This window comes from Corvus hawaiiensis, chromosome 19 (assembly GCF_020740725.1).
Source record: "Corvus hawaiiensis isolate bCorHaw1 chromosome 19, bCorHaw1.pri.cur, whole genome shotgun sequence".
Taxonomy (NCBI): domain Eukaryota; kingdom Metazoa; phylum Chordata; class Aves; order Passeriformes; family Corvidae; genus Corvus; species Corvus hawaiiensis.
Genome location: NC_063231.1, coordinates 6,420,209 through 6,444,131, shown reverse-complemented (window position 1 = coordinate 6,444,131; position 23,923 = coordinate 6,420,209). Strand labels below are relative to the sequence as shown.

At 38.4% G+C, this 23,923-nt stretch overlaps 1 protein-coding gene across 11 annotated transcripts in view; it reads right to left on the bottom strand.

Annotated features, from left to right (window-relative positions):
• SPAG9 (sperm associated antigen 9) overlaps positions 1-23,923 on the bottom strand; it is a 61,829-nt gene that overhangs the window by 10,818 nt on the left and 27,088 nt on the right. For 6 of the 11 annotated variants that reach the window (XM_048323385.1, XM_048323388.1, XM_048323389.1 and 3 more), the window contains 20 exons: positions 20,470-20,623; positions 16,122-16,332; positions 15,529-15,628; positions 14,837-14,958; positions 11,732-11,789; positions 11,040-11,192; positions 10,899-10,950; positions 10,346-10,476; positions 9,156-9,212; positions 8,114-8,287; positions 7,308-7,437; positions 6,959-7,051; positions 6,508-6,675; positions 5,646-5,817; positions 4,313-4,540; positions 3,420-3,615; positions 2,873-2,995; positions 2,248-2,328; positions 1,719-1,786; positions 356-504 (listed from right to left, as the gene is read on the bottom strand). In XM_048323385.1, coding sequence (XP_048179342.1) covers positions 356-504; positions 1,719-1,786; positions 2,248-2,328; positions 2,873-2,995; positions 3,420-3,615; positions 4,313-4,540; positions 5,646-5,817; positions 6,508-6,675; positions 6,959-7,051; positions 7,308-7,437; positions 8,114-8,287; positions 9,156-9,212; positions 10,346-10,476; positions 10,899-10,950; positions 11,040-11,192; positions 11,732-11,789; positions 14,837-14,958; positions 15,529-15,628; positions 16,122-16,332; positions 20,470-20,623 — 2,620 coding nt within the window. Of the gene's footprint in view, positions 1-355; positions 505-1,718; positions 1,787-2,247; positions 2,329-2,872; positions 2,996-3,419; positions 3,616-4,312; positions 4,541-5,645; positions 5,818-6,507; positions 6,676-6,958; positions 7,052-7,307; positions 7,438-8,113; positions 8,288-9,155; positions 9,213-10,345; positions 10,477-10,898; positions 10,951-11,039; positions 11,193-11,731; positions 11,790-13,350; positions 13,363-14,836; positions 14,959-15,528; positions 15,629-16,121; positions 16,333-20,469; positions 20,624-23,923 lie in introns of all 11 variants that reach the window. The other 5 variants (XM_048323383.1, XM_048323387.1, XM_048323386.1 and 2 more) reach the window with 1 other exon arrangement.

The following is a 23,923-nucleotide window of genomic DNA, read 5'->3' as shown; positions in this document are numbered from 1 at the left end:
AGATTACAGAGAAGTTTACAGGCGGGTGGAGAACAAAATGAGGCACACACACAATAAGCTGGGAGCTGGCCTTACAAGCTTTGCACAAGAACACTTTCCAGTTTCTGGCCAGCTAAAAGTGGAGAACTAAACCTCCCAAAAACTGGTTTCAATAAGTGAGAACTGTCTCATGGCTTTTAAGTCTTCCAAAACAATGAAAACACCTTAAAAAAATGTAATACTATTTCTTAAAACAAATTTTCTTGGTTGCCTGTTTCCGTACTGATGAAAACAGATGTTTCTGGAGTTACTCTGGAGTCTGAGCTGCAGCATTAAAACATAACATTTAACTATTTTAATCACCATTTGAACTTACCTCTATTTTCATGGCTTTTGGTTGAACAACATAGATTTTGTTCCTGTAGCCACACCAGACCTTGTCATGTACCACTGTCATGCACCGGATCGAGTGGTGCGGCCGGCCCAGGTCCAAGAGGTGATAGTTTGTCAAATCCCACTGACCATCTGCAAAAACAGGAGGAAAACAAAAAGCAAAACTCATAGGAACCTGTATTTAGTTTAAGGAAAATTTACAAGTACAAGTAACTATCTTAAATGTCTAATTTTTTTAAAGCATTGAAATAATCTGGGTAAGTCAATACAAGTTTATGGCTAGGCTCCTCATTAAAAAACCAGCAACTGACATCCCAAATGCTACTTTTTAAAAAAAATAAAGTTGTATGATGATTCAGGTTAAATACCCAGCAAAATATCTTTAAATCAGCAGGTTACCCAGTGCTACATGTCTGCTTGACTAGGACCAGTACCTGTGAAAACAAACAGCTTCCCACAGAGCACCAGGCACCTGCTGCTTGGCTGAACATCAAGTGTTGGCCAGCGCAGATTTTTTTAAAATATGCTGCAAGATCTTAAAAAAGGCACCCAAAATCTACTAAAAGCATACTAAATTTGGTTATTCAACACCAAGTAAAATTCTTCTCTAGACTGAGCTAAGGCCACAGATCATCAACGACATTCACTAGAGAGGCTTAGGGATTGTAAGCCGCTACAGTGAGTTTTAAGAAAAACCAACAAAACAAAACCACTAAAAACAAATTCATCCCAGATGCATCTTTTCCAGTATCGGCATTAGTGTTGTGAAACCTTTTTAATCCTTTTAAATGCTGAGCACAGGGATTTAAACATCACAAGGGAAAGATGAAATTAATAGAGAGGCTGTGGAAAAACAAGCTAACAGATAAGTTCCAGTTGCTCATAGTAAGACCTTCCCCTCCAGGTCCTATTTCTGGAGGCTGAAGAATGGAGCTGGTTCAGGAGCAGTTTGGGCAGAAATTCTGAAGGGATGCTTACAAAATTCTCACTGAAGGACTTGCCCAGAGATAATTTTTAACACTAACAAAACAGAAGGCATGACTATTGAGTATGATGAAAAAGCAAGAGAGATGATGATCAGAGTGGACTTTCACATAGCTTTTTCCTATTTAGCTCAGATCTATCCCATTCTCCATTTCAGAGTAAGAAAATATTCCATGAATGCACCAGAACAGTGCAAAAATGGTACTTGAATCTGCAATTGAAATAACAACAAATATTTCTTGTGACAACCCAAAAAAAGGCCAAATGGGAATACATTATCAAAACATTACTTGTAGATGGCACATTTCTTCCCTGACTACTGTTAAAAATTCCCTGGTTTCCAGGTGTAACAGAATCCTTACCAACTCCCCGGTGAAAGATGGCGAGCGTCCCATCTGCCAGTGCAACCAAGACTATTCCTTTGACGTGTCTGGGGAAAAAGGAGGCACAACACCACTCTCTGTCAGACTGCTCTGCTCAGAAGGCAGGTTTAAATGTTACAGCATATTTGTTACAGTCACATTAGCCCTGGTGTTTTGATTTCTACAATATAGCTCAAGAGAAGGGATGTAACAAGGGGTCAAAATTCAGTTCAGAGAGCTTGAAATTAATGAATAGCTGGCTACAATGCCTGAAGAAAACAGCAAAGATAGCAACCTGTAACTGTTTTGCATAGCTACAGCTCATCACTTGGGCTATGTATTTCCAAGAGGTACAAGACTCCTTTTATTTTCCTAACTTCCCAAATTTTTTTCCACTGTCCCTCAAAGAACATGCAGGCAGTCATGGCAACTGACATTCCCAGTATCTGAGAAGGAAATATAAAACTACCTTGGAAAGTATTTTAACATAAATTCTTTATGATTTACATGACATTCTTTCAGGACTTACACAATACTGAGAATAGAATCTTTAAGTTTAATGGCATGAACACATTTCCTCCACTGGGCCACTGACGAATGAACATACAGGCTGCAAAGACAAATCAGGAGGGATTAAAAGCACTACCAGACAAAAACAACCACAAGCAAAACCCTTATAAACTGAAATCCACAATCAAAGGGAAAATAAGCTTTCATCTTCCACTGGAAACTATGTATAGACTGAAAGCAAGAACTACATGAGCAGCAGAATGGCTTTTTCAGAGGCCTAAAGCATTACAAACTCCCTTGCAGACCCATCTGCAGTAAAAAGTACAATATATTTTTCTAGCATACTAATATACTGAAAGTTATGGAATTAACAGACCATAACAATTTCTTTGACTACAAAAAAAACCCCGGAACTTTTCTGCAGATGAAGCATTATCTAACAAAAAAGGGCTTGCTAATCACCTACAATGCTTCCTTTGAATTCTATAATGTCTAAAAATGCAGCAAAGCATTCAAGGTTTTGGCTCTCTTGAGATCTTCCTGCACTTAATCTTGACTCGAGACAGTTATCAGGTCTGTCGGCACAAGAAGCAAGCTTAAAGTAATTATTATAAATAAATGTAACACGATTAGCACTTCCTTACCATCCATTCTGTGCTCCAAGCCACATGGTTGGTAAAAGGCTACTCATTTTCTGTGCTTCTTCTCTCACTAGATCTTGCTCACTGGGCAGAACTGCAACATCCTTATATAACTCTGACTCAGTACTAGAAAAAAACACCAGTTAAAATACATTTAATGGAGTGCACAGATTACTCAGGCTATAATCCAGGTGGTTTACTTCACTACTGAGAGCTCCTACACTGGCTTTTGAAGTACATGAGGTGTTTAAAAACACAGTAACCACACATGAAAGTACAATACAGATGAAACCTCAATAACAATGAATTTCTTCAAGTGGACATTTACTTTTACAAGGAAAACTAGGTTCCATTCAAGCCTGTCAGTATTGTTATCTCTGGGGAATGGCAGAAGAGAGTCACAAATTAGTCTTGTACCAAGACTACTTATATAAACCTCAACACACTTAACAAGAATAAAAAAGTAGTCATTTTGTCTCCATGCTGTGTTCCTACAAACATTTTCTCTTTTTAAACACATTGTAAGAGGATGAAGACTGAGGCTATGTACTTAGGCTGATACACTGGAGATGCCTCTGTTGTATGTTGCACTCCCAAGGGATCTGTAAAGACATGCTCTGTGTAGACTCCAGTTTGTGCAATATCAGCTGTGTCTTCTCCTGTCCCTGCATTGACTTCTGTTGCTTCTGTTGCCTCCTCTGCTGTTGGAATGTTTTCATCTACTGAATTATTTTCAGTTGCAATATCTATAAAACAAACAAATTTGAAAAACTTTGAACAACTGCGATAGAATTTGCTATTGTTTAAAACAGCCAGAACTTGATATTTAAAACTGAAGTGAATAGCTGTTATAGCCAGACAATTACAATTTCCACATCAGAATCAAAAAAAGTCACATCAGAAATGCCCAAATTTTAGCAGGTTGCACTGTATAAACAAATGTCAAATGCACTTTAAGTATCAACCCAGTGACTGATGGCTCAGATTGGCCATTAAATTATTAACTAGGACAGCAGTGAACAAGGCCAACCACCAAATATCCACTGACAATCATAGAACCCCACAGTTCTGCAGGGCACATGACAGAAAATAGTAAAAATGATTATTTTATAGAGAGTTTCACTTAAATCTCTATTAAGACTTTACAAAATCCAAGGCATTTATTTTAGTCACTCTTTGGCAAGATCTGCATTTCAAATATTACATTAAAATCTCTCTCTAGAGCAGGCACAAGAATTCCCTCAAAAGTACCTGCAAGAAGCAGCTGCCAATTCCCATTTCATGTCACCTCCACCAAGTTTTCAGCTACAATCTACAGACTTACAGAGAGCTCATGTCATCGCGGCTTACACGCTGTTAACCCCAGTAGCTGCACCACTCATTTCCAGCTGCACCTCAAGGTGTTTGGGCAGCCCTGACACACCTGCAATGTTTATCACATACCTGACTGTTTCTCTGCCACAGGTGAGGCCCCATTGGTGTCATGGGTGCCCGGAGCCCCCGTGAGGCCCTCAGCAGTGCAGCCCACCACAGTGATGCCCCCCAGCAGGCTGTCGGTCTCAGCAGAGCTGTTGCTGGTCATGCTGCCACACAGGGAGGATTTGTCCACTTGGCTGGAATCTGCTTCCTGGGACCCTTCTTCTCCTGCAGGGTAGTCTGTTTCCCTTGCCCCTGAAAGAGATTAAACTCTGAATCACAGAATATCCTGAGCTGGAAGGGACCCACAAGGATCCAGTCCAACTCCTGGCCCTGCACAGACACCCAACAATCCCACCCTTTGTCTCAGAGCATTGTCCAAATGCTCCTGGAGCTCTGGCAGCCTTGCTGCCATGACCACTGGCCTGGGGAGCCTTTTCAGTGCCCCACCACCCTCTGGGGAAGAATCTTTTCCTGATATCCAGCCTAAACCTCCCCTGACACAACTTCAGGCCATTTCCTTAGGTCCTGTCACTGGGTGTTTTTCATGGGGATGAAACTGAATCACTTCTCCATCTAATAATTAAGCTTCAAACTGAGTGAGCTCTCCAGCAACTGAGATTAAACATGCAGACAACCCCTATCTACAAGGTTATTTTAACATTATCAGCAAACATGGAAGATGCTGTCACAAAGCTCACAAAACAAAAGCAAGATCAACATATGCTGCACTAAAATGTCATTCACTGTATTTCAATCTGCAGTTTTCCAAATAGCTTACTGCTATTTTAATTATATCTTCCTCTAAAATTAGATTACATAACAGTGCACATATGCAAGGACACCTATCTACATCTTTATGAAGAATTTAGGTGCAATAGGTCCTTTGTTCTGGAAGAAAAACTGTTTTTCTCATGTTCAACCCTCTTATACTTTCAAGACTTAAAATACACTCAAATGCAACAAGGATTCCCTCTGCAGGAAGCTCCAAGACTTGCTGCTTATCTTCAAGAAGCTGAAGAGGTCAAAAAAGCAGCCAACATACTGTTCTTTTTTGTGATGTTCACAATTCCATGAAATATTGACATTATTGCACAGTTTATAGTACATCAAACAAAATAGTTCCCCTTGGCTGCTGACATCTCTCAGAGTTTTGGTTAATTTAGGTCAAGAGCCAGCCAAGAGCGGAACAGTAGGGTAGAAATGCAATAGTTTTCTGTACAACTAAACACTTTCTTATTGCTGTGTTACAGTAACATTTTATCACACTAAGTAACAAATGTGTGGGTTTTCATTGCATAAGAAAAGCTGAATAAGAAACAGTTAAAAAAGCAGGAGCTGAACCAGCCCAAGTGTTTACCTGGCACACTGGCAATACAAAGCACATGAGAATTACAAACAATGAAACTGTCCAGAATATTTCCTGGTTGATTTGCATCAATAATGATAACTTTTGTAGCAGAATGTGTGCTAGTACAGATCCAAACTAGACTGGATAATTCTTCCTGATGTTTCAGTTCCTTCTGCTGATCCTGAAGGAGCATAAAGGCAGAAACGAACAACAGAAAGGGGGATAAGAATAGAATTACTACCTTTGATCTTTTATGGTCTTACATTTTCACCTACAGAAATATACATAAATATATGGGAAGTTAGATATCTTCAATGCCACTGTAAAATTACATGTAGTTACTTGATCTCTATGTATCTGAAGTATAAAGCTCCCTCGTATTTCATACTTCTCTTAAAAATATAGAAAATATTATAATTGTACTGCATAATTATACAGTTAGAGCAGTATAAAATAAGAACATTATTGTCATGCCAACTGCCATACTCAGTATCACCACAGGTCAATGTGATATCCCCAGAGCACTTCAGAATTAAGCCTTTGTTTTTATGCCCTTAATATGAATTCCATTTATGGCAGTTAGAACATAAACAGTTCTGTCACAAATGGTTTTTAAAGGAGGCAGCACTGGTATAAGCAGTATGTCATTTTGATGTAAAATTGATTTGCTCCTGAGATTCGCCAGCAAGGGAAGAATCAAAGAATTTTTGTAGTCGGATTCAATAACCCAAATATCCTGAGCTAATGACTACCCAAGAAAAATCTATTTGTTACCAATGAACCTGATTAGAAAATACTTTATTACTCTACAGTTACACAGTAAAGACATATAACTACGTAATTTATTAAATGTGCCTTGCAGTGACCTTACCTTGAGCTCCTGGTCTAGTTTATCTAAGCTACTCTGGGATCCTGTCTGCTGCTTATTGCCATCTGCATCCACACCAGTCACATCATTATAGAACACACTGGCACCAACCACAGACCCTCCATCTCGTGTCTTCCCTCCTGACAGGTTCACCCCTACAGCACACCACAGCTTGGGAGAAAAAGAAATGTTTCCCTTGAATCTCAAACTAAAAAGAGAGACACAAGCATTGTTAAATACACTAAGTGATATCAACATTATTATACATCCCTAGTCCATTTTAAATTATTAATTGCAATTAAAGTAATGTACATTTTACTGAGACACAAATTCTTCTTTACTATGTTTTAAAAAGAAACACCTTAATTTGAAAAAGAATGTAATTGAGTCCAAAATAAAAATATTCGAGCTACAGTTTGCCCAAGTCTCTCTATCATCACTGGAAATATCCTACCTTCATAGAAGTATCCTTCTCATCCAAAGGTCTCAGGTAAACAGGTACAGGCAAGTTCTTCATCTTATTTTCACCCTGTCCACCATTTGCCACCTAGGTAAAAAACAAACAAACAAACAAAATGGAAAAGCTTTCCCTTTAAAAGAGGTTTACAATCTTTGGAATCAGTTTCTCAGACTTTATTAAACACAGTTAAGAGTTTTTAATTGTTGTTTCTCTTAGAAAGATTCTTTACCGCAAAGTTCAACAAAAAAAAGCTGGAATCACTCAAACACAAGCTGTGAAATCATACCCTACTCAAATGTGACAAAACATGAAGCTGTTACCATTACATCTGAAAACATCATACCTGTTTGTACTTCTGAGGTAGACTCCAGCCAAAAGCCTGCACTCTGCCATCCTCCTTCTGGACATGAGCCTTCACCTGGCGGTACTGCTCCCTCTTCTGCTCCCGGCGCGAGGCTAAACTGGCTTCAGTTCTGGGCAAGAATCAGGATTGAGGAACCTCTTATTTATGCTCTTTAGAATCTCTTGTGCAATGGGAATTGCTGTTAAACTCAATAATCAAGACTTCTGTGGAAGCACTGGGTTACCAAGGGTATCCCTAGTTTTTTTCACCTATCAAAACATCAGGTTTCCTGTTGGCTATTTTTAAGGGACTGATGAAAACCAGGCAAAACCAGAAAGTCTATTGCCAGCATCCTCAATGGAAATTAACTTGGGTTGTGTACTTCTACTCAGAGGTCAAAAAGTTGTAAATCAAAAGGATATATTGCCAAAACAAAGCACAGGAGAAAAAAAAAATAATTTCAGATACTTGTTAGCCTGACTCTTACGTGTACCTTAAGTACCTGTACAGTTGCTGCCCAGCTACAGCATTTGCATATAAAAGTGTACCAAGTGCTGCCTCCTATGCCTAAATGCACTTTTTTTGAAAGACAATGGTATTTAGCAAGCAGAATATTTCAGCCAGGTGCTCAGAGTATTCACCCACTGCTGCACATTTCACTCTGCACTATCTTGAGTCCTTATGAATCAACATACACTTCAGGAGAACATTATACTTCACTTAGCAGCATGCTAATAATCTCAGAGGACTAAAAGAGTAAACACTTCATAGAGCATATCTAGTGGTATAAAACCAAAATGTCTTACTCTTCACTGAGGAATTCAAAGGCTTTAGATTTGTCACTGGGTAATTGAGATAAGGTGCTGCTTCTTTTCTTGACTGACGGAGTAATGTGCGAGGTTGGAGCATTATATTTAACATTGACAGGAGGTTCTGGTTTCTTTGCTGTATTGCTGGATGAACTGAAGAGCCTGCTAAAACTAGAAGAGAAAAAGACAAGAGTCAAGATTTGTCAGATATATCCAAATTTGATTATGCAGGCAAAACACAGCATATGCCAGCCTGCTCAAGACAGTTAAAATAAGAAACTGGAGCCCAACATAGTAGCAGCCACCACACACTCAGTAACACTCTCAAAGCACAAAAAGTCATGTCAGTAAGAAAAATTCTTAAAGGATTATTATCCTATTTGTTTATCAAATTCAATGGGAACTTCATCTCAAATTAACATCCACAGGGACCCAACAAAATTAGGATGTGAACATCACACCTGGAAGACAGTTCCATGAAGGACATTAGTTCATGCAGAGAGCATTTTAAAAACCCCACTATTTTCTAGGCAAAAAGGTAGAACAATTATCAGCAAATCACAACATCCAAAGGATTATTTGACAAATATCTTGTTGTGAAAAACACTGGTTTAGATTTAAAGAGCTTGAAGTCAGCAAGGACAATGTAACAATCAGTAAGCTGTACTTCACAGAGGGAAAGGAAGTTGAAATAAATGCAATCCACGCGTGCTATTCAGGTTCCTACTTTTCATCATAAAAATGAATCCAGAAAAAATGTTCAAAACAAGAATCCTGGTGCATATTCAGCTAGAAAAAAAATTCCAGCACTTTGGCATTTAACTTCATAAAGTGCACAGCCACTCACTACATGCTGCAGCTTACAATACATTTAGTCTTCCAGACCAGTCTTACCGAGTTGGCATGCTGGGCAACAAGAGGAGAAAGGTTAAGACAACTTCATCTGCCAAAAAATAATTAGCTAACATACACAAATGTGCCAGCTAATTGCTTAGGGTCTTTATTTACTTCTGCCAGTGATTTGTGTTTCTATACTTACAACTGCCAAATGCTTGATCTCTTCTTCTCTTGCATGGCTGGATTTTCTCTTGATGCTCTACAAGAAATGAATTCCAAGTTTACTGGGTAAGCAATAATTTAAAAAGGAAAAGGAATGGAACAGTGTGTAACTCTTATTTTTAAAAAAAGGATTAAATCTTGAAAATAACAAAGCCTGTTTTTTCACATGCTACTTCTTTACTGATCAGAGCACAATACTGAAATTCCCACTAGAGGGAATAATAAACTTCATCCACATTTCTTTGCATCCCAAACAACTGGCAAGTCTTTTTCAGACAGTAGAGACAAGTCTGCATAATTTTGTAATGAAAACAGCTCAAAGAAAGCAGCAAGCCATTTTAAATTATTCTGCCCCTTATTTAATATTTTAACCATTGCTTTTTGTTTTAAAGCCTATTAATCTTCAACACATCAGTAAATAATTGATAAAGTGAGTGTTCCCATAGCCACAGATAAGGGATAGGAGAGAATTTCTACAGCAGACAATAGCTACAGAAAAACAAGCCATGGCTGTGGGAATGTGCATTTTTCCTCCCAAAGGCTCACAGGCATGAGGACAATGGGAACAATTACATGTCACGGCTGTCCATGGCCAGCAGGCAGCACCACAGCCTCTGGTACCTGTGGTCAGGGACAAGGATGAGCTGGGCTGAGGTCTGAGGCAGGAGACTTACATTTTTAAACCATACCTTCCAAACAACTGAATATTCAGGATGCAAATGAGACCAGATCACCACCTTTATTGCTTATATTTAACACACTTTGCACAGCTTTAAACTGTTTTATCCTGAACAACCCAAGTTCTTCCAAAGGAATTATGCTCAGTCTGAAGACTACACTATCCCTATTTTGACATCACAAGGTATGTGTACACAGAGTAATTTTTACTGCCCAACAGATTAATATTATTTACAATTATCAACTTTTGTAACTGTTCCAAAATAAGCATCCCTTGAAAAAATGCGTGTATTTCACATCATACAAAGTAACACATCTTCACTGAGGTCTCACCAAGAACAATTCTGACAGATTATCTGCCCATAATTTAAAAACAAAGCTCCTCATGGAAATGAGGAAAACAAGCAGAAGGCAATGAACCTGCTGACCTGATCACTCTGCAGCTAAAAATCACAAGAAGCTCTGTGCAAGATTCTAAAAGAGCCTTTTCACCTGATCATCTCAGTCCATCGGACAGCCTCCTGCAGCTCCATCAGCCTCTCCTTGTACTGGTTCCTCTCCATCAGCACTCGGGCCATCTCCACACGTGTGAAGCGTTTCCGCTGCGCCGTGGGGACGTCGCTCTGGGCACACAGGGAAACAACCATGGCAGGGACAAAGGAGCACCACAGGGCCCTGCAGAGCCACCCTCAGCCTCCTGGTAACGGCCAGGCTAGGGCACAATTCCAGATTTCAAATAATTTGGGGCTTTGGAAATTGGAGTTCTACCTTCCTCTCCTCCCAGCTTTTGTATGCAACATAATTTGAATGAAAACAGCTCTTCAAAAAAGGAGTGTGATAATAGTGGTCAGAGAGGAAAGAAAGCAAACTAATCACTGTCAGCTTAATTTCCCTTGTGCTCTTTAGATCTTCTGTCTTTCCCATACAGGGAGGAACTTTACCACTACTTATTAGGCAGTAAATTTTAGTGGCACTCACTAAACACGTGGACTTCTAATGTCCCATTGAATTACACACACAAAACCACACACACATATACACCTACATCATCATCCTCTTTAGCCTTCTGTCTTGCTTCCTCTGCTTCTGCCCGAGCCCTAAATACAACATAAAAACCAGCTGCATTAAATACCACAGTAGGGTTTTTTCTTCTTTTTCTTTTTTACAACCACAGGATTAAACTTACTTTCTCAGCTCTTCTTCCAGTTCTTTATTTTTCTCTTCAAGCTTTTGTTTCGCTTGTTTTACAGCCTCTAATTCACCTTGTAGTACATCCTTCTCACAGGTCAATTCATCCACCTTTGCTATTAAATCATTCTTCACTACATTCAGTGCATTTCTACACAAACATTGAAAACACATGGTTACAAGGATGACCATGGTCTCACAGTTCAGTTTCAGCCTGGTTTTATTTTTGAAGACCTACACATTTCTTACTGAGATGCTGTAAAAAGATACAGCTTTCTTAGAGGTCAAATAATCTCTTCACCAAATCTCCTACATTTAAAGACATTCACATTCTCTCTATTAGAAAAAAGTACTAGTAAATCAGTTTGCTTAGAATAACTTCCTCAACAGTGCTCCAGCGGATTTGCCTCTGCACTTACAGCTGTGTTTCTGAGAGGGAGTTGATCTCATCAGGACATAGCACTCCATTTCTTGGAGCCTTACAAGGATCAAAACAGATTTTGCTTCTTAGGTCCTTAATTTCTAGAAGAAGACCAACTCAGCCAAATATACCTACAAATTCAAAATACTCACACCCCCACTACTCTTAGAACTCAAAGCACATTTGTACAGTTTCAATTCTGTATCAGGATATTGATGATATAATGAAATAACAAAGTCAGTATTTTTTACATAAACATTCTCACTCACTTTGTCTCCAGTAGCTGAGTGTTTTCCAAAATAAGGTTTTCAACCTCACGCCCCATTCCTTTCCAAAGGAAACAAACACATGAAATTAGCAAATACAACTGATGTTTTTACAAAACTTAGGTTTTGCCATTGTCTAAAGTCAACTGAATTTAAAGTATGACAAACTTGTCAGAAGAACTGTGAGCTATCTGAAGTTTCAGGTCCAACCTACCTTCTACAATTAGCTTTCCCCTCCACCTTCTCCCAATCTGACTTCAATTAAGGCCCAAAGACATCCCTGGCTAAGCACAGGCCAGTGTTGCTACTCTGTATATTTAGAAGATGCTACTGTACTAAGACAGAAACCAAACACAGCATATGCTGCAGAAGTATTAGACCACAAAAAGTTAAGTTTAAAATGCTCAACTGTCTTTTACACCATGTTAGATACCAAAGCATATCAGTTATAGACACAAAACATGCTGAATAAAACTCAGATTGTGAAAGCCCTGCAGATTTCCCCAGAGCAAATGATACCTTACCAAAGAAATTAGGGTCTTTAAAGCCCATGCATTCCATGTAGAGCAAAAACAAGAACAAGAAACATTTCATGTGAGGTGTAGTATGAGCGAGGAGCGATAAAAGGTTTAGACTTAGGAAAGTAAGAGTGAATTAAAACAAAGCCACCACCAAAAATCTGAAGTGGGATGGGATGTGATGTGATTAGAAGCAGGATTTACACAGAAGACAGATGTTGAAGAATTTAAGTTTGTCACAACCATTTCCATTGGTTAAACCTCTTATAAAAATCACTAACTTAATAAAAGTCTCTCTGTGAAACAATTTAGAAGCACAGTCCTTGGAAAAAATGCTAAGCCATTCAGAAGTTTCCAATTAATATGCTATTATGGAAAAAAGTGAACATAACTTTTCATGTAACTAATGTTACCAATTTCTGTAAATTAATTTCTCGCCCTATTTTTTGCATACCTAATATAATTTCCAGAATTTAAAAAAAGATAATTTCAGGAGAGAATAATTATTTTGCATCTGGCACAGCAAAATAATTACCACACAGATAACAGTAGAAATTATGTTAATTCAAGATTAACATAATGAATGAAAAAGGTATCTTAATGGTGGAGGCCTTTTAAAATACTTTAGGATCACAATCTTCTAAGCAACTTTGGCAGCAGAAGACTTAAAAGATATTTGGGTAACAAAGAAAAAAGGTATCTATAAATAGACATGCAAGTCAAAGTTCCCGCTTTTGACATTTCCCTCTCTGGGTTTTGGATTAAAAGTAAATGAAGTAACTTAGATCAGCCATGGTTAGTTTATCAATATCTGGAGAAATCCCCTATACTACTGCCATCAAGAGATTTTATTCAAGTTGCTATTGCTTTTTAAACATTTTCAGTATTCACAGATAAAAGTACATAGGATCACATCCAACAGGTTTCAGGATCTTTTATAATGCAAGAACAAAAACTAGAAAGCCAGAGTGCAACGGCAAAAAAAAAGTTACCAAGCAGGGAAAAAAAATGCAGAGAATGTATTTCATGAGAGCAGCAGCCAAGAATGCCTAACTGGAGAAGCAACAGATTTCAAAGATTTTTTGAAAAAAGAAGCATACACACCAGAATATTCCCCTGGGTATGCAGCCCAAGAGAAAACAGATTAGAGAATCCCAATTAACTATATTTACACAACTCCATACTGAAGTTTAATGTTCACTTAGTACAAATCCAAATGCTTGAAACACACAGACTATCCTGGATGCAGGTGTGGCTTTTCAGGTTTTGTACTATGGTTGTCCTCAAAGTGAAATGACAATTCTAAAATAAAACTTTCAGAACAACACATTCTGCATCACAAACGCAGGTAATAACCCTAGGCTTAGTCTGCACACACTGGTGTTTCCAGCAATAGATTTACAGAAAATGGTAATAAACTCACTGAAAAAAAATTTTAATAAATTATACTAAAAAGTATATTATTTTTTGCCCATGGAAAAGAAAGCATTAGAATCAGGACATCCTGACAATAATTTGATTTCTTTAATCAATTTATCACAGCTAAGGGATGGATGTTGCTCCATGTTAGTACTTCTCCAGTATCTGTAGTTTTGCATGCAGAATGTGTGATTAGTTGTCCCTGTAACAATGAAGTGACATCCAAGAGTTTTGGATGAAGTATGTTGCAGTAAGGATGTGGAGAGCCTCACTGCTCAAAGTGACAAAAAAAGAAAAACCATCTCAGACTGGAGATAGGCCCATTACTCCTAGAGAGTAATACCTGCAGAAATGTCACCTGCTTGATGTAAAGTAAGTTTCTGGGGGAACTATGAACAACCAGAAATCCAGATTGCACACAGGAGTTTTAAGAGTCCTAACAATCTGTATTTTTGCTGGGTCAGAGGACAGAAGCAAACAAGCTGTTGACTGACTGCACACAATCCATTTCTAAAGCACCTGAGAGTGGCATTTCACACATTCCATACTATCAGCTTTCATTATTTCAAAATGAGGCCTGAACAATTATATAGCCAAAAATATCTTGCTATATTGTTTATAGAAAGATTATTCTTCTGATGACCTTTTTGATCTTGGTCAACTCAAACTCAAAACTCACACTTTTTCAGTCAGCATAGAAGTAACAGAAAGCTGCTTAGGGGAAGGAGAAATGTGGGTTTCCCCTCCCCTATCAATTAACAGTTTGATTCTCAAATTACCACCATTTCATTTGCTGCAATTCTCTTTTAAGTTAAAATCCCTAAAGAGGTGATAAAGCCAGGCCACTACAGATCAGGCACGACCTGAATAAAACTATCTAAAACTAGTTCAAGACAAGAATCCTCCCTTGAGATAAAAATCCTTATGTAAGAGAACATACAGGGAGAAATGAAATAGAGAATAGTGTAGGAAGTGCCCCAGAAGATTAAGACATCGTTATACAGAGAGAAAGAACAAACACTTCTGATTTTGCATTCCAATGACTACCTTAGGATGCTACTCAAACAATTTTAATGCAAATGAAGCCTAACACTAAATCCAGCAAGAATAATTAAGCACTTCCTAAAAAGGAAAGTTGCTGTATACAGCATCTTTAAATAACCTTTCTTACCCAGTAAATCTGCACCTTCATCCACATCTCCAATTAGGCCAGAACCAGCAGATGACAGCTCTTCAAAGAGTGACTCTGTGTTACGGTCAAACGCTTTGTTCTCGATGCCTTTGGTGGGAGTGCTGGGCAGAGAATTAAACAAGACATGAAAAAGCAGGGAGAAAACATTCCCACAATGAAGAAAAGTTTTCTCTATATTTTTTACCAGTAGTTCATTTGTTCTCCCAAACAAACCCCACAAGCTTTCAGCTGGCTTACAAGTTCTAGATTCTATTTTCAAATACTGCTTTGCCACCAAGATCCCAAACTTAAAGCAGTTGCTGATATTGAGCTGGACAGTATTTTAATAAATTAAAGCATATCAAGTTTTGGCCTATAGAAATTCAGTTGTGTCAGGACTTAGTCAGCCCAAATGCCTGAAGAACAGACAGCTCAGCTAAACTGGAAGTCATTTAATATAGCAAGAATGCAAGAGAACTGAATAGTAAAAGGTCAAAATATTCCTGTGCTCAGAGAAGGAGCTCCTTTCTCACAAAGCTCTTACACCCTTAAGATTCATCATACAGGGTAATTTTATCCATCTCATCCCGAGAATGAAACAAAGACAGGACAAAGGAAAATTCCTGTACACAGCATCTTTAAATAACCTTCTAAAATTTGTCTTCTTCCTCAAATCACAACACACAACTTACCTGGAACCCTTATATCCACTGAGATCTTTGTCCATATCCAACTCTGGAGTTGACTCAATGATTGCCTGAACTTCAGATTTTTCTTCATTTTCATTTCCCCCTAGGGCAAAGCAAGTGGTACATGTCCATAAACAAAATCATCATGACATATTAACTACATGTAGTAGTTCTTAAGCAATTACCAACTTAGGATACTTCTGTTCAAAGACTTATCAGGGTAATTAAATGAAAAGACCCACAGATTTTGATACTCTAGTGCAGACACTGGAATTTCTAGGTCTCTCCTGAATTTAATACAAGTCATCTTATGTTACTTCCTACTATTTCTGCAACTGAAACCAAGACGTCCAACACTTCATGACTCTTTGTGCCTTTTCTACTGTCAATGAAATGTCATAAATAATTCTAATTCTGGAGAAAAAAGGACTAGAGTTACCAATAAACAACAGACTTATCTCTGACCAATATTCTGTACTCCTTAAAATATTGAGTAAAAAACCCCATTCCCAGTTGTGGCATAACAAAAGACAATTAATAAGTGACCCAATATGAGGTCCATAGTAACCCTACATTAAGAAGTTAAAGCAGCTCACCTGTGCACACATTTCTTGTCTCTTGAGCTACCTGTACTTCAATATTCTTGCTTAAATCCAGCTTCTCATTTGACATCTCTGTGTCCTTGGCAAGCCCTTCAACATTATCCTTTTGAGGTGTTTCAGCAGGCAGCACAGGAACATCTGAAGCAGCTGTGGATGCTGGAGTAGTACATTTGGAGCCTGCTTGGCTAACATCAGAGAGCTCATCCTAGAATTGCACAATTACCAGTAAAAAATGAACACAAAGTGTTATTAGAAGTGTTGGGCATATAAACTAAGGAATAGACACCAAAATCACTGTATTTTACTGAAAATTATGCAAATGCAAAGAAAGAGGAATAAAAAGAATATTTTAAGCCAGTACAGTCATCTTTAGCCTATGGATGTTTCACTCTTGTTAAGGCAGTTATAGCTACATTAAAATGCCTTTATTTTTAATAGTAATGTTTGATCTTAGCTGATAATTTTAGTTACAACTTCAGGGTGCTTTTCTGTGAAGTCTTCCAGACAACAAGCAGCCTTCTCATTCTAAGAGTCCTTCTAGCTGCACAATGATCTGCTTAATCTTCCCAAAGCTGTTATAAAAGTAATGGTTCAGAATGTACATGGTACCTTAAAAAGCAGACACCGAAGCACTGATGCAAACATGGATTTAACTGATATTAAAGTGTAGTAATTCCTAGAATCATAATCACAGAATGGTTTGGGTTGGGAGGAACCTTAAAGATCATTTTGTTCCAACCCCCTGCTGTGGGCAGGGACGCTTTCCACTAGGCCAGGTTGCTCCAAGCCCAGTCCAACCTGGCCTTGAACATTTCCAGGCATATTTGCAAAAACTGCAGGTTTTATGTGCTTTCCAGCATGAACTGTGAGTGCTGGCTGACCCTGGGAATGAGACATGGAACTACAGTCATTACTTGTCCAGTTAGATTTCAGATCAACCATGGAACATCAGTAAACAGCTCCTCCTCAGACGCTGCCTCCTGGCAACAATTTACAGTGACACTGTGTCAAGACCCACAAGTATGGCATTAATTATGGAATTAATCCAGCTGCTGGACTCCAGATTAGGACCATTACTCAGACAGAGCTGCATTAGGTACTGGGTGGGAGGGCAGAGTGGACTGCCTGTGACACAACCAGAGGCCACTACCTGAATATACCAACAGCCCTTTTTTGGCCTTCCTCTCATCTTCTTCATTCACATTTTACCCCTCATTCATGCCCAGACCCACACCAGATGTCTGATCTATGACTTAAGCAGCACATGACAGTGAACAACAGCTCACTGCAGAGAGGAAAACAAGTCTGCCTGTTTGGGCCAATAGTTTCTAGCACACACCATTAGAGGAATCTTGATGGAGAAAATAAAGATGAAACTTGAAGCTGCTGTGTGCAAAATGAAGGCAGGACAGTAACTTTTGATAAAAAGTTCCTGCAGGGTTTGTTTGGGAATCAGAGGTGAAAGCAAAGCTCCTGGACAAGTCTGTGACATTTAAAGAGAATGTGACTTATCTCAGGAAACCTGGAACTTGTCAGGAACGAACCAGGTTTAGATTTTGCAAAGCACAAATTCACTGTATTGCCAGCATGCCTTTTTGTGGAGGAAATGAAACTGAATTTTAAGGTTATTTAAAAAAAAAAACCACAGAAGACACCTGCATGTAGATACACACTCTCTCATTTGTACTTAGCATAAGATTACTATGAATTGTAACTTACAGATTTCTCCTTTTGGAACTTACTACAGTAAGATTTTTATTTGTGTAGGGACAGGGAGTAAAACACACATTTATGTATATCAGCATAAATGTAAAGCTTGCATCCTATAGTAACATCCCCACATTGAATCTGCAAGCCCTAGAAACAAAAATCCAGCACTAATTGCCTATCAATTACTGACAGTTCTCATTGTTTTGCAGTAAATTGCAGAATAGCCAATTATTAATATTTAATTTTCTGTCAAAACTATTCAGAAATACAGACACCTCTAGAGGAATAAAAGAAAAGAAAAAACCTCTCTGCAATTTACCCAATTGCCTTTTAAAGGGGTGAAGTTGAGGCACTGGCTAATGGTTCATACTTGAGTGAGCACATACAGAAGGGAGGAAGTGGTGCCCCTTACCAAGGGCATCCAGAGCTCACACAAACGAGGAATAAAACCTCAGCAGAGCTGTTGGCTCTGTTCAAACATTTCTACATCTTTGTATTCCAAGAGCATCCACTAACTGATGCAGCACAAACTGATCACTGACTTTCACACACAAAGCTCAAGGAAAAATAGCTTGATAGCACAACAAGAACCAGTGAATAGAATGGTCCTTTCCCTAAGGGAATTTCAAATCACCCCATCTATTTTATATTTCTGACTTTATTATCTACGGTATTGTTCTACCTTACTCTTGGAAACTACACAGATTAAACTATTACCAATGTTTGTTCCAGAACTAAAGAAAATGAAAAGCAATTTCACTAAGTGACACTCAATTAATGGGAATATCTCAAAGCTTAAACATTTGAAAGTCAGTGCTGTGTTGACTTAGCAAAATATATTTCTTTGGTCATGCTGCCAAAAGATTTTTCCCAAAAAAAAAGAAAAAACAGTTTAAAAATTCAATAAATAAATCTGAAGGAGTAACTCATCTGCTGCAATGCTGTGCAGAAACAAGTAGAAAAGAATGAGTGGTATATAATTGTGTCATCTTCAAATGATATCCAGCAATGTCACTACTGCACAAGCTACAGAATACCCAGATTTTTCATCTCTGCCACCTCCTCTTTGTGACACTTTTGGAGGAAACACTGACCATTAATGAAATGTGCAGGCATGAATGGAAAATAGATGCTAGAAAGCAACAGAATCTTGTTTGTGCCTTGTACTGGATGTTAAAAGTATTTAGAAGAAAAGTATTAGAGAAAAAAGTTTCATATGCTGGTTTTGACTTCAATATATCATGTTATTCAACAAGTTAACTTAAGAAGTACTTTACACTCACAGCTACAAAGTAGAGATGTTGCTTTGGACTCAAGGAACTTATTCTGAATAACTTGTAGATTTGAATAACTACAGTTCATGCTATTTTGTGAATTCTCATTTTAGCACTGCATTATTTTTGGAAGAATTATACCAAGAAGCCTATTTTCACAATATGGATTAGCCAATTTTCTGAGGGGAAAGGATGGAATCAGAAGCTTCCCTTTCCACCTCATCTCCACCTACTCTTCATCATAACTTGTATTTACTGTACATAAGTTATACGTCAATCAGCTTTTCTAAAATCTGCCAATTTACTGATGTTAATTAGCATAATACAAAGGGAATTGGATGAATTCAAGATCCAACCTCCTGACTAGCACCATTTTTAAGTGACAAATTTTTAGAAGCAAACTCACATTGTCACTTTGATATGCCTATAATTAACCACTACTTACTCTTTCCATTATCTCCTTATGACCTCCAGGATAAATAAATGGATTCCTATTACCTCCAAAGAGTTTTTGTAGTTCTGATCAGTTAATATTTCACTACTAGGCAGGTATTAAGTTTGCTTAAGAGGAAACTCCTCTCAGCTGTATACCTTTCCAGAAATAACAGCACATCCATAGTCTTCAAAAAAAACCTCATCAAGAAGTATATACTGGGAGGATTTACACATTCTGGAGTTCTTCACCTTGCAGATCCTCCTCCTGCTGTGCTGCGAGTGCATCCTAGACTGCCAGACTCATCACACTCCAACACCACTCCCCCATTCCTGCACTCCTGCAGATTGTTCTATTCCACCCTCTCACTGTTGGAACATGGAACAATTTCAGGAATTATAGCCAAGCTACAAGTAAGGGAAATCATGATCACAGGCTAATTCAGGAAAGTTAGGTAATTCTCAGCTCTGTGGTCTACCTACACTATACACCTGGTAGTAGGCAGAGGCTGCATGAAGAGCACTGCCCATGGAGTAACCTAAGCTTTCCTTCTAAAGCAGCATTAATAAAGCTAATTAGACTGTTCCCACTACCTAGATACATATCTAGTGTGGAAAAACAAGTTGGAACATTTGGAAAGGGTCCTTAGTCAGAAAGAAAAGACCCACTGCTGAGAATAAGAGAACTAACCTGTATTATCACTCATTTGGAAAATGCCCCCAAAACTTTGTTTCTTGCAGTAAGAAAGTTCCCTCAAGCTCACTGGAGTAAGCAATGCACTTGGCTTATACAGAGATGTTTTAGAGCTTTCCCTCCTCTCTTTCAATTTGGTTTTGTTTTCTTTTTTTTTTTTTTTTTTTTCCTTCTCCCAAGGATCTGTTATGGGAGTTTCTCCTGCCACACGAGGCAGCCAGGCTGTGCTCACCTTGAGGCTGGTGTGGGACCGTGGCTGGCTCAGCTCGTGGAATTTCCAGTGCTCCGCCGCGGGCGTTTCCGCCGCATCCCTCTGAGCCTCGGGTGTGAGGAGAGCATCTCCTGCAGGTAAGGGGAAGATGCCCAGGGATACGGGACGCTCCTTCCTGTTGGAAAGACAGGCAGGGTTCATCAGCCATCTCAGATGTCACACAGTTTATTTTCTTGTAGGCCTCAGAAATGAGCAGGGAAGTGGTGAAATTCCAGGTTCAAACATGCAGACACTGCTCCATTAAACACAGTGCAGCACACCCAGACTGTGCCACAGCACCCAATAATTCCTCATTTCACATGATTGCCAACGGTCAATTCCATGGCTTTAAATAGCACTTATTGATTTACACTGCAGCTACTCTGTAGCAAACAAAAGTTTTACAGAAATGAAACACCAACAGAAGTATAAGACAAAAGTGCTTCCTTATTTCAGATTGAATTACAGTTTTCAGCAGCCACTATTAAAAATACCATTTTGCACCATGTTCTCCAAGATATAACCACATAAATTCTACAACAGCAAACAGCTAAATCATCAACGGAAGCATTTGCCAAACTGTAAACAGTAAGCTTCAAGTAACTACTCTCAAATCATTGGGTATTTTATTCCTGAAGATCACAGAAATTACATGGATTTGTGTAAGAGAAAAGAACTGGGTCAGGGAATTACCAGTGCTACACTGGCTCAGCCAAAAACTGTGTAGTTTTACCCAAGATCAGTTCAACCCTCTGCTTCACCCTAAAGCTGCACAAAAGCTTGTGCCAGCAAAGCAAATTACTTCATCCCAACTTTTCACTTCTTCACTCTTTTCACTTCCCTATGGAAAATAGCATTTGGAAACTCCAAAGGTTTATGTATTAACCCTCAAAAGAAACAAAAAATCCCTAGGTCAGTAGTGTGCTCAGTGAACAAAAGGAGTCGTTCTTCCTGCTAGCAAGAGACAAAACCATTCTGTGCAATGCCATTCATAGGATGCTGTAGCCAGCCCTGAAAAGGAAAAATATCAGCCAGGCCTAGAACTGAGATAAGCAAAGTGTTTGTTCAGGCAGAACAATGTAATGCAGAAAAAAAAGACTGTAATCAACTAGCACAGCTCTAAGTATAGTAGAGGCAGAAGATAAAAGTGTGCACAAGTGATGGCATAGTTTTCACATTTCAGCATTGTAAAAAGTCACAACCACATGTGTTTTCTTTCACAAGGTCCTTCACAAATTAAACATAACCTAGGCAGAATTAGTATCTGCATATAAAATACATGCAAAAATATGGCAGGGAGTGCTAAAAAGCAAAAGCTAAGCATTTTTGGACATGTTTTTGTTTACTTGCTTTGAAGAAAAGTTAGTGAAGAAGGGATTTTATTTACCCATTAATCAGTAAACTCCCTTTGGTAAATTTTACATTGTCAAAACCACAATGTTCAAACAGCAAACAATTCTAATTGGCATGAACCTTTCCAGTCCAGGTGTACAAAGATGCTTCTTGTCAGAAAAACCTTTGCACCTAGTTCTCACATTGGAGCTATCTTGGCTTTTCAGAAATATTATTCCAAATTAAGTCATTAATTGTGAAGTAGTTTAGCACAACAAAGCAGGCAGCAAAGTGAGTAAAGCAAAATCAGTCTGGGTTACAAAATTCAAAACACCAGATAATGCTCCAGCATCTGCAACTGCTGGAATGAGAAACCCCACAGTGGATTCCAAAGATTCCCACTATTGTAACAGGTCCTGCTTTGCTTTAGATTTCCCACAACTCTCAGGCATGTGGGGAACAAAAGACATGCCACTGAAGCTGAGATTATGTCAAAAGAGGGGCTGAGACCATTTCATTGGATAAGAAGTGCAGGAACAAAAAGGAAGAAGAAAAGCTGCCCTTCAGGGGCTGATAGAGCTGCATTGGAGGGGCCTGCCCTTAGGCATTTCCTCATTGCAGGACATGCCACAAAACTGATCTGCTTTGCAATCCTCAAAAGAGAGGATATTAAATGGGTACCAAAATGGTTCACACCTGACATTGCTTTTTTGTCCAGATTAGTTTGAAAGAAATTTTATAATAAACATATTTTGATGTGTTAGAACAGAGGTCAGGTGAATCACAAGGCTGTACAGTAAATGAAGTTTGCAGAAGAGGCTAATTTTGGAAATGAAGGTTATCATGTAGCTGCATTAAAAGAAATGAACTGATTAGACTGAAGCAATTTAAATTTATTTCACTGCTTGTTGAGCAGAAAGCAAAGAACCTCTTTTGCTTCCCCAGGGCCCAAAAAATACCTGAAAATGCCACAGCGAGCAGAATGGAAACATGTATTTTAAAAGCCTAAACTAGTATTTTGAAGTGATGCACTGAAGCATTTACAGGAACCTTTAGGATAAGCAACCAGATGCTCAGTTCTAAAATCTGACTAGTGTTAAAAAATAGAAACAATTCTTCTACAATTAGATTCCTTCATCCTATATTTTTATCTCTTTTTTAAAATGAATAAAGACTAGGGAAGTGAATTCTAATTCCTGTAATTCCTAATGCAAATTACTAGGGGCAGGAAAAAGCATAGCTTCCCCAAACCCCTCAAACCTATTAAATACTCCAGGGGAGCAAAAGCACATTACAAAAAAAAAAAAAAATCTATTTCTTAAACCATCTGACTATTTAAAATTAAAAAAACATCTTATAAGTTAATGGATATGAAGGTCTGTTTTGGTTTTGTTTGGTTTTAGAATTGGGAAATATTTGTTCTGGGTTTTGGTTTCCCCCCTTTTAAACAAACATAGACTTACTAACTAGATCAATCTATAGAGTTTCATTTGAAATTTATTTTATTTCTTCATATTTAAATATTCATTCAAGTTTTTTATCAGCTACTGGTATAGATTGGTATCTCTTTCATCTACTGAGAGCCTTTAAACCTTTGGAACAACCCGTCTGTGCTCAGAGACCCAAGTTAAAAGCATACTACCATACAAAGTCTACATGCACCTAGTATTAAGGAGGAAAAAGTCACATAGCTGTTCCAGAGATCAATAATCTCCAGCATTTTTTTCCATTTAAAATAAAATTTGCTATTGAATTTACAACCACAGGTAAAATATGTCAAGTTTTCAGGCCAGAAAGCTGCATTTTAAAACTTTTCCAGCTGTTTTCCATCCGTAATTATAGCATTAAAACATGTCAAGACTACTTCTGGCCACAATATTCTAATGCATCTCTGTCTGCTACTGCTCCAGGCACGTAGGACAAACAGAACATAACCTGAGGGGGGGGGGGGGGGGGGGACAGACAGCTGGCAACTTGCCATACAAGTACAGAAACAGAGGAGAGGGTAACATTTGGCTGAACAATAGTGAATAGGCTTTAAGAACTCCAATGCTTAAATAATCAAAGATTTTTTTCCCTCCACCAACCAATAATCAGATTTTTT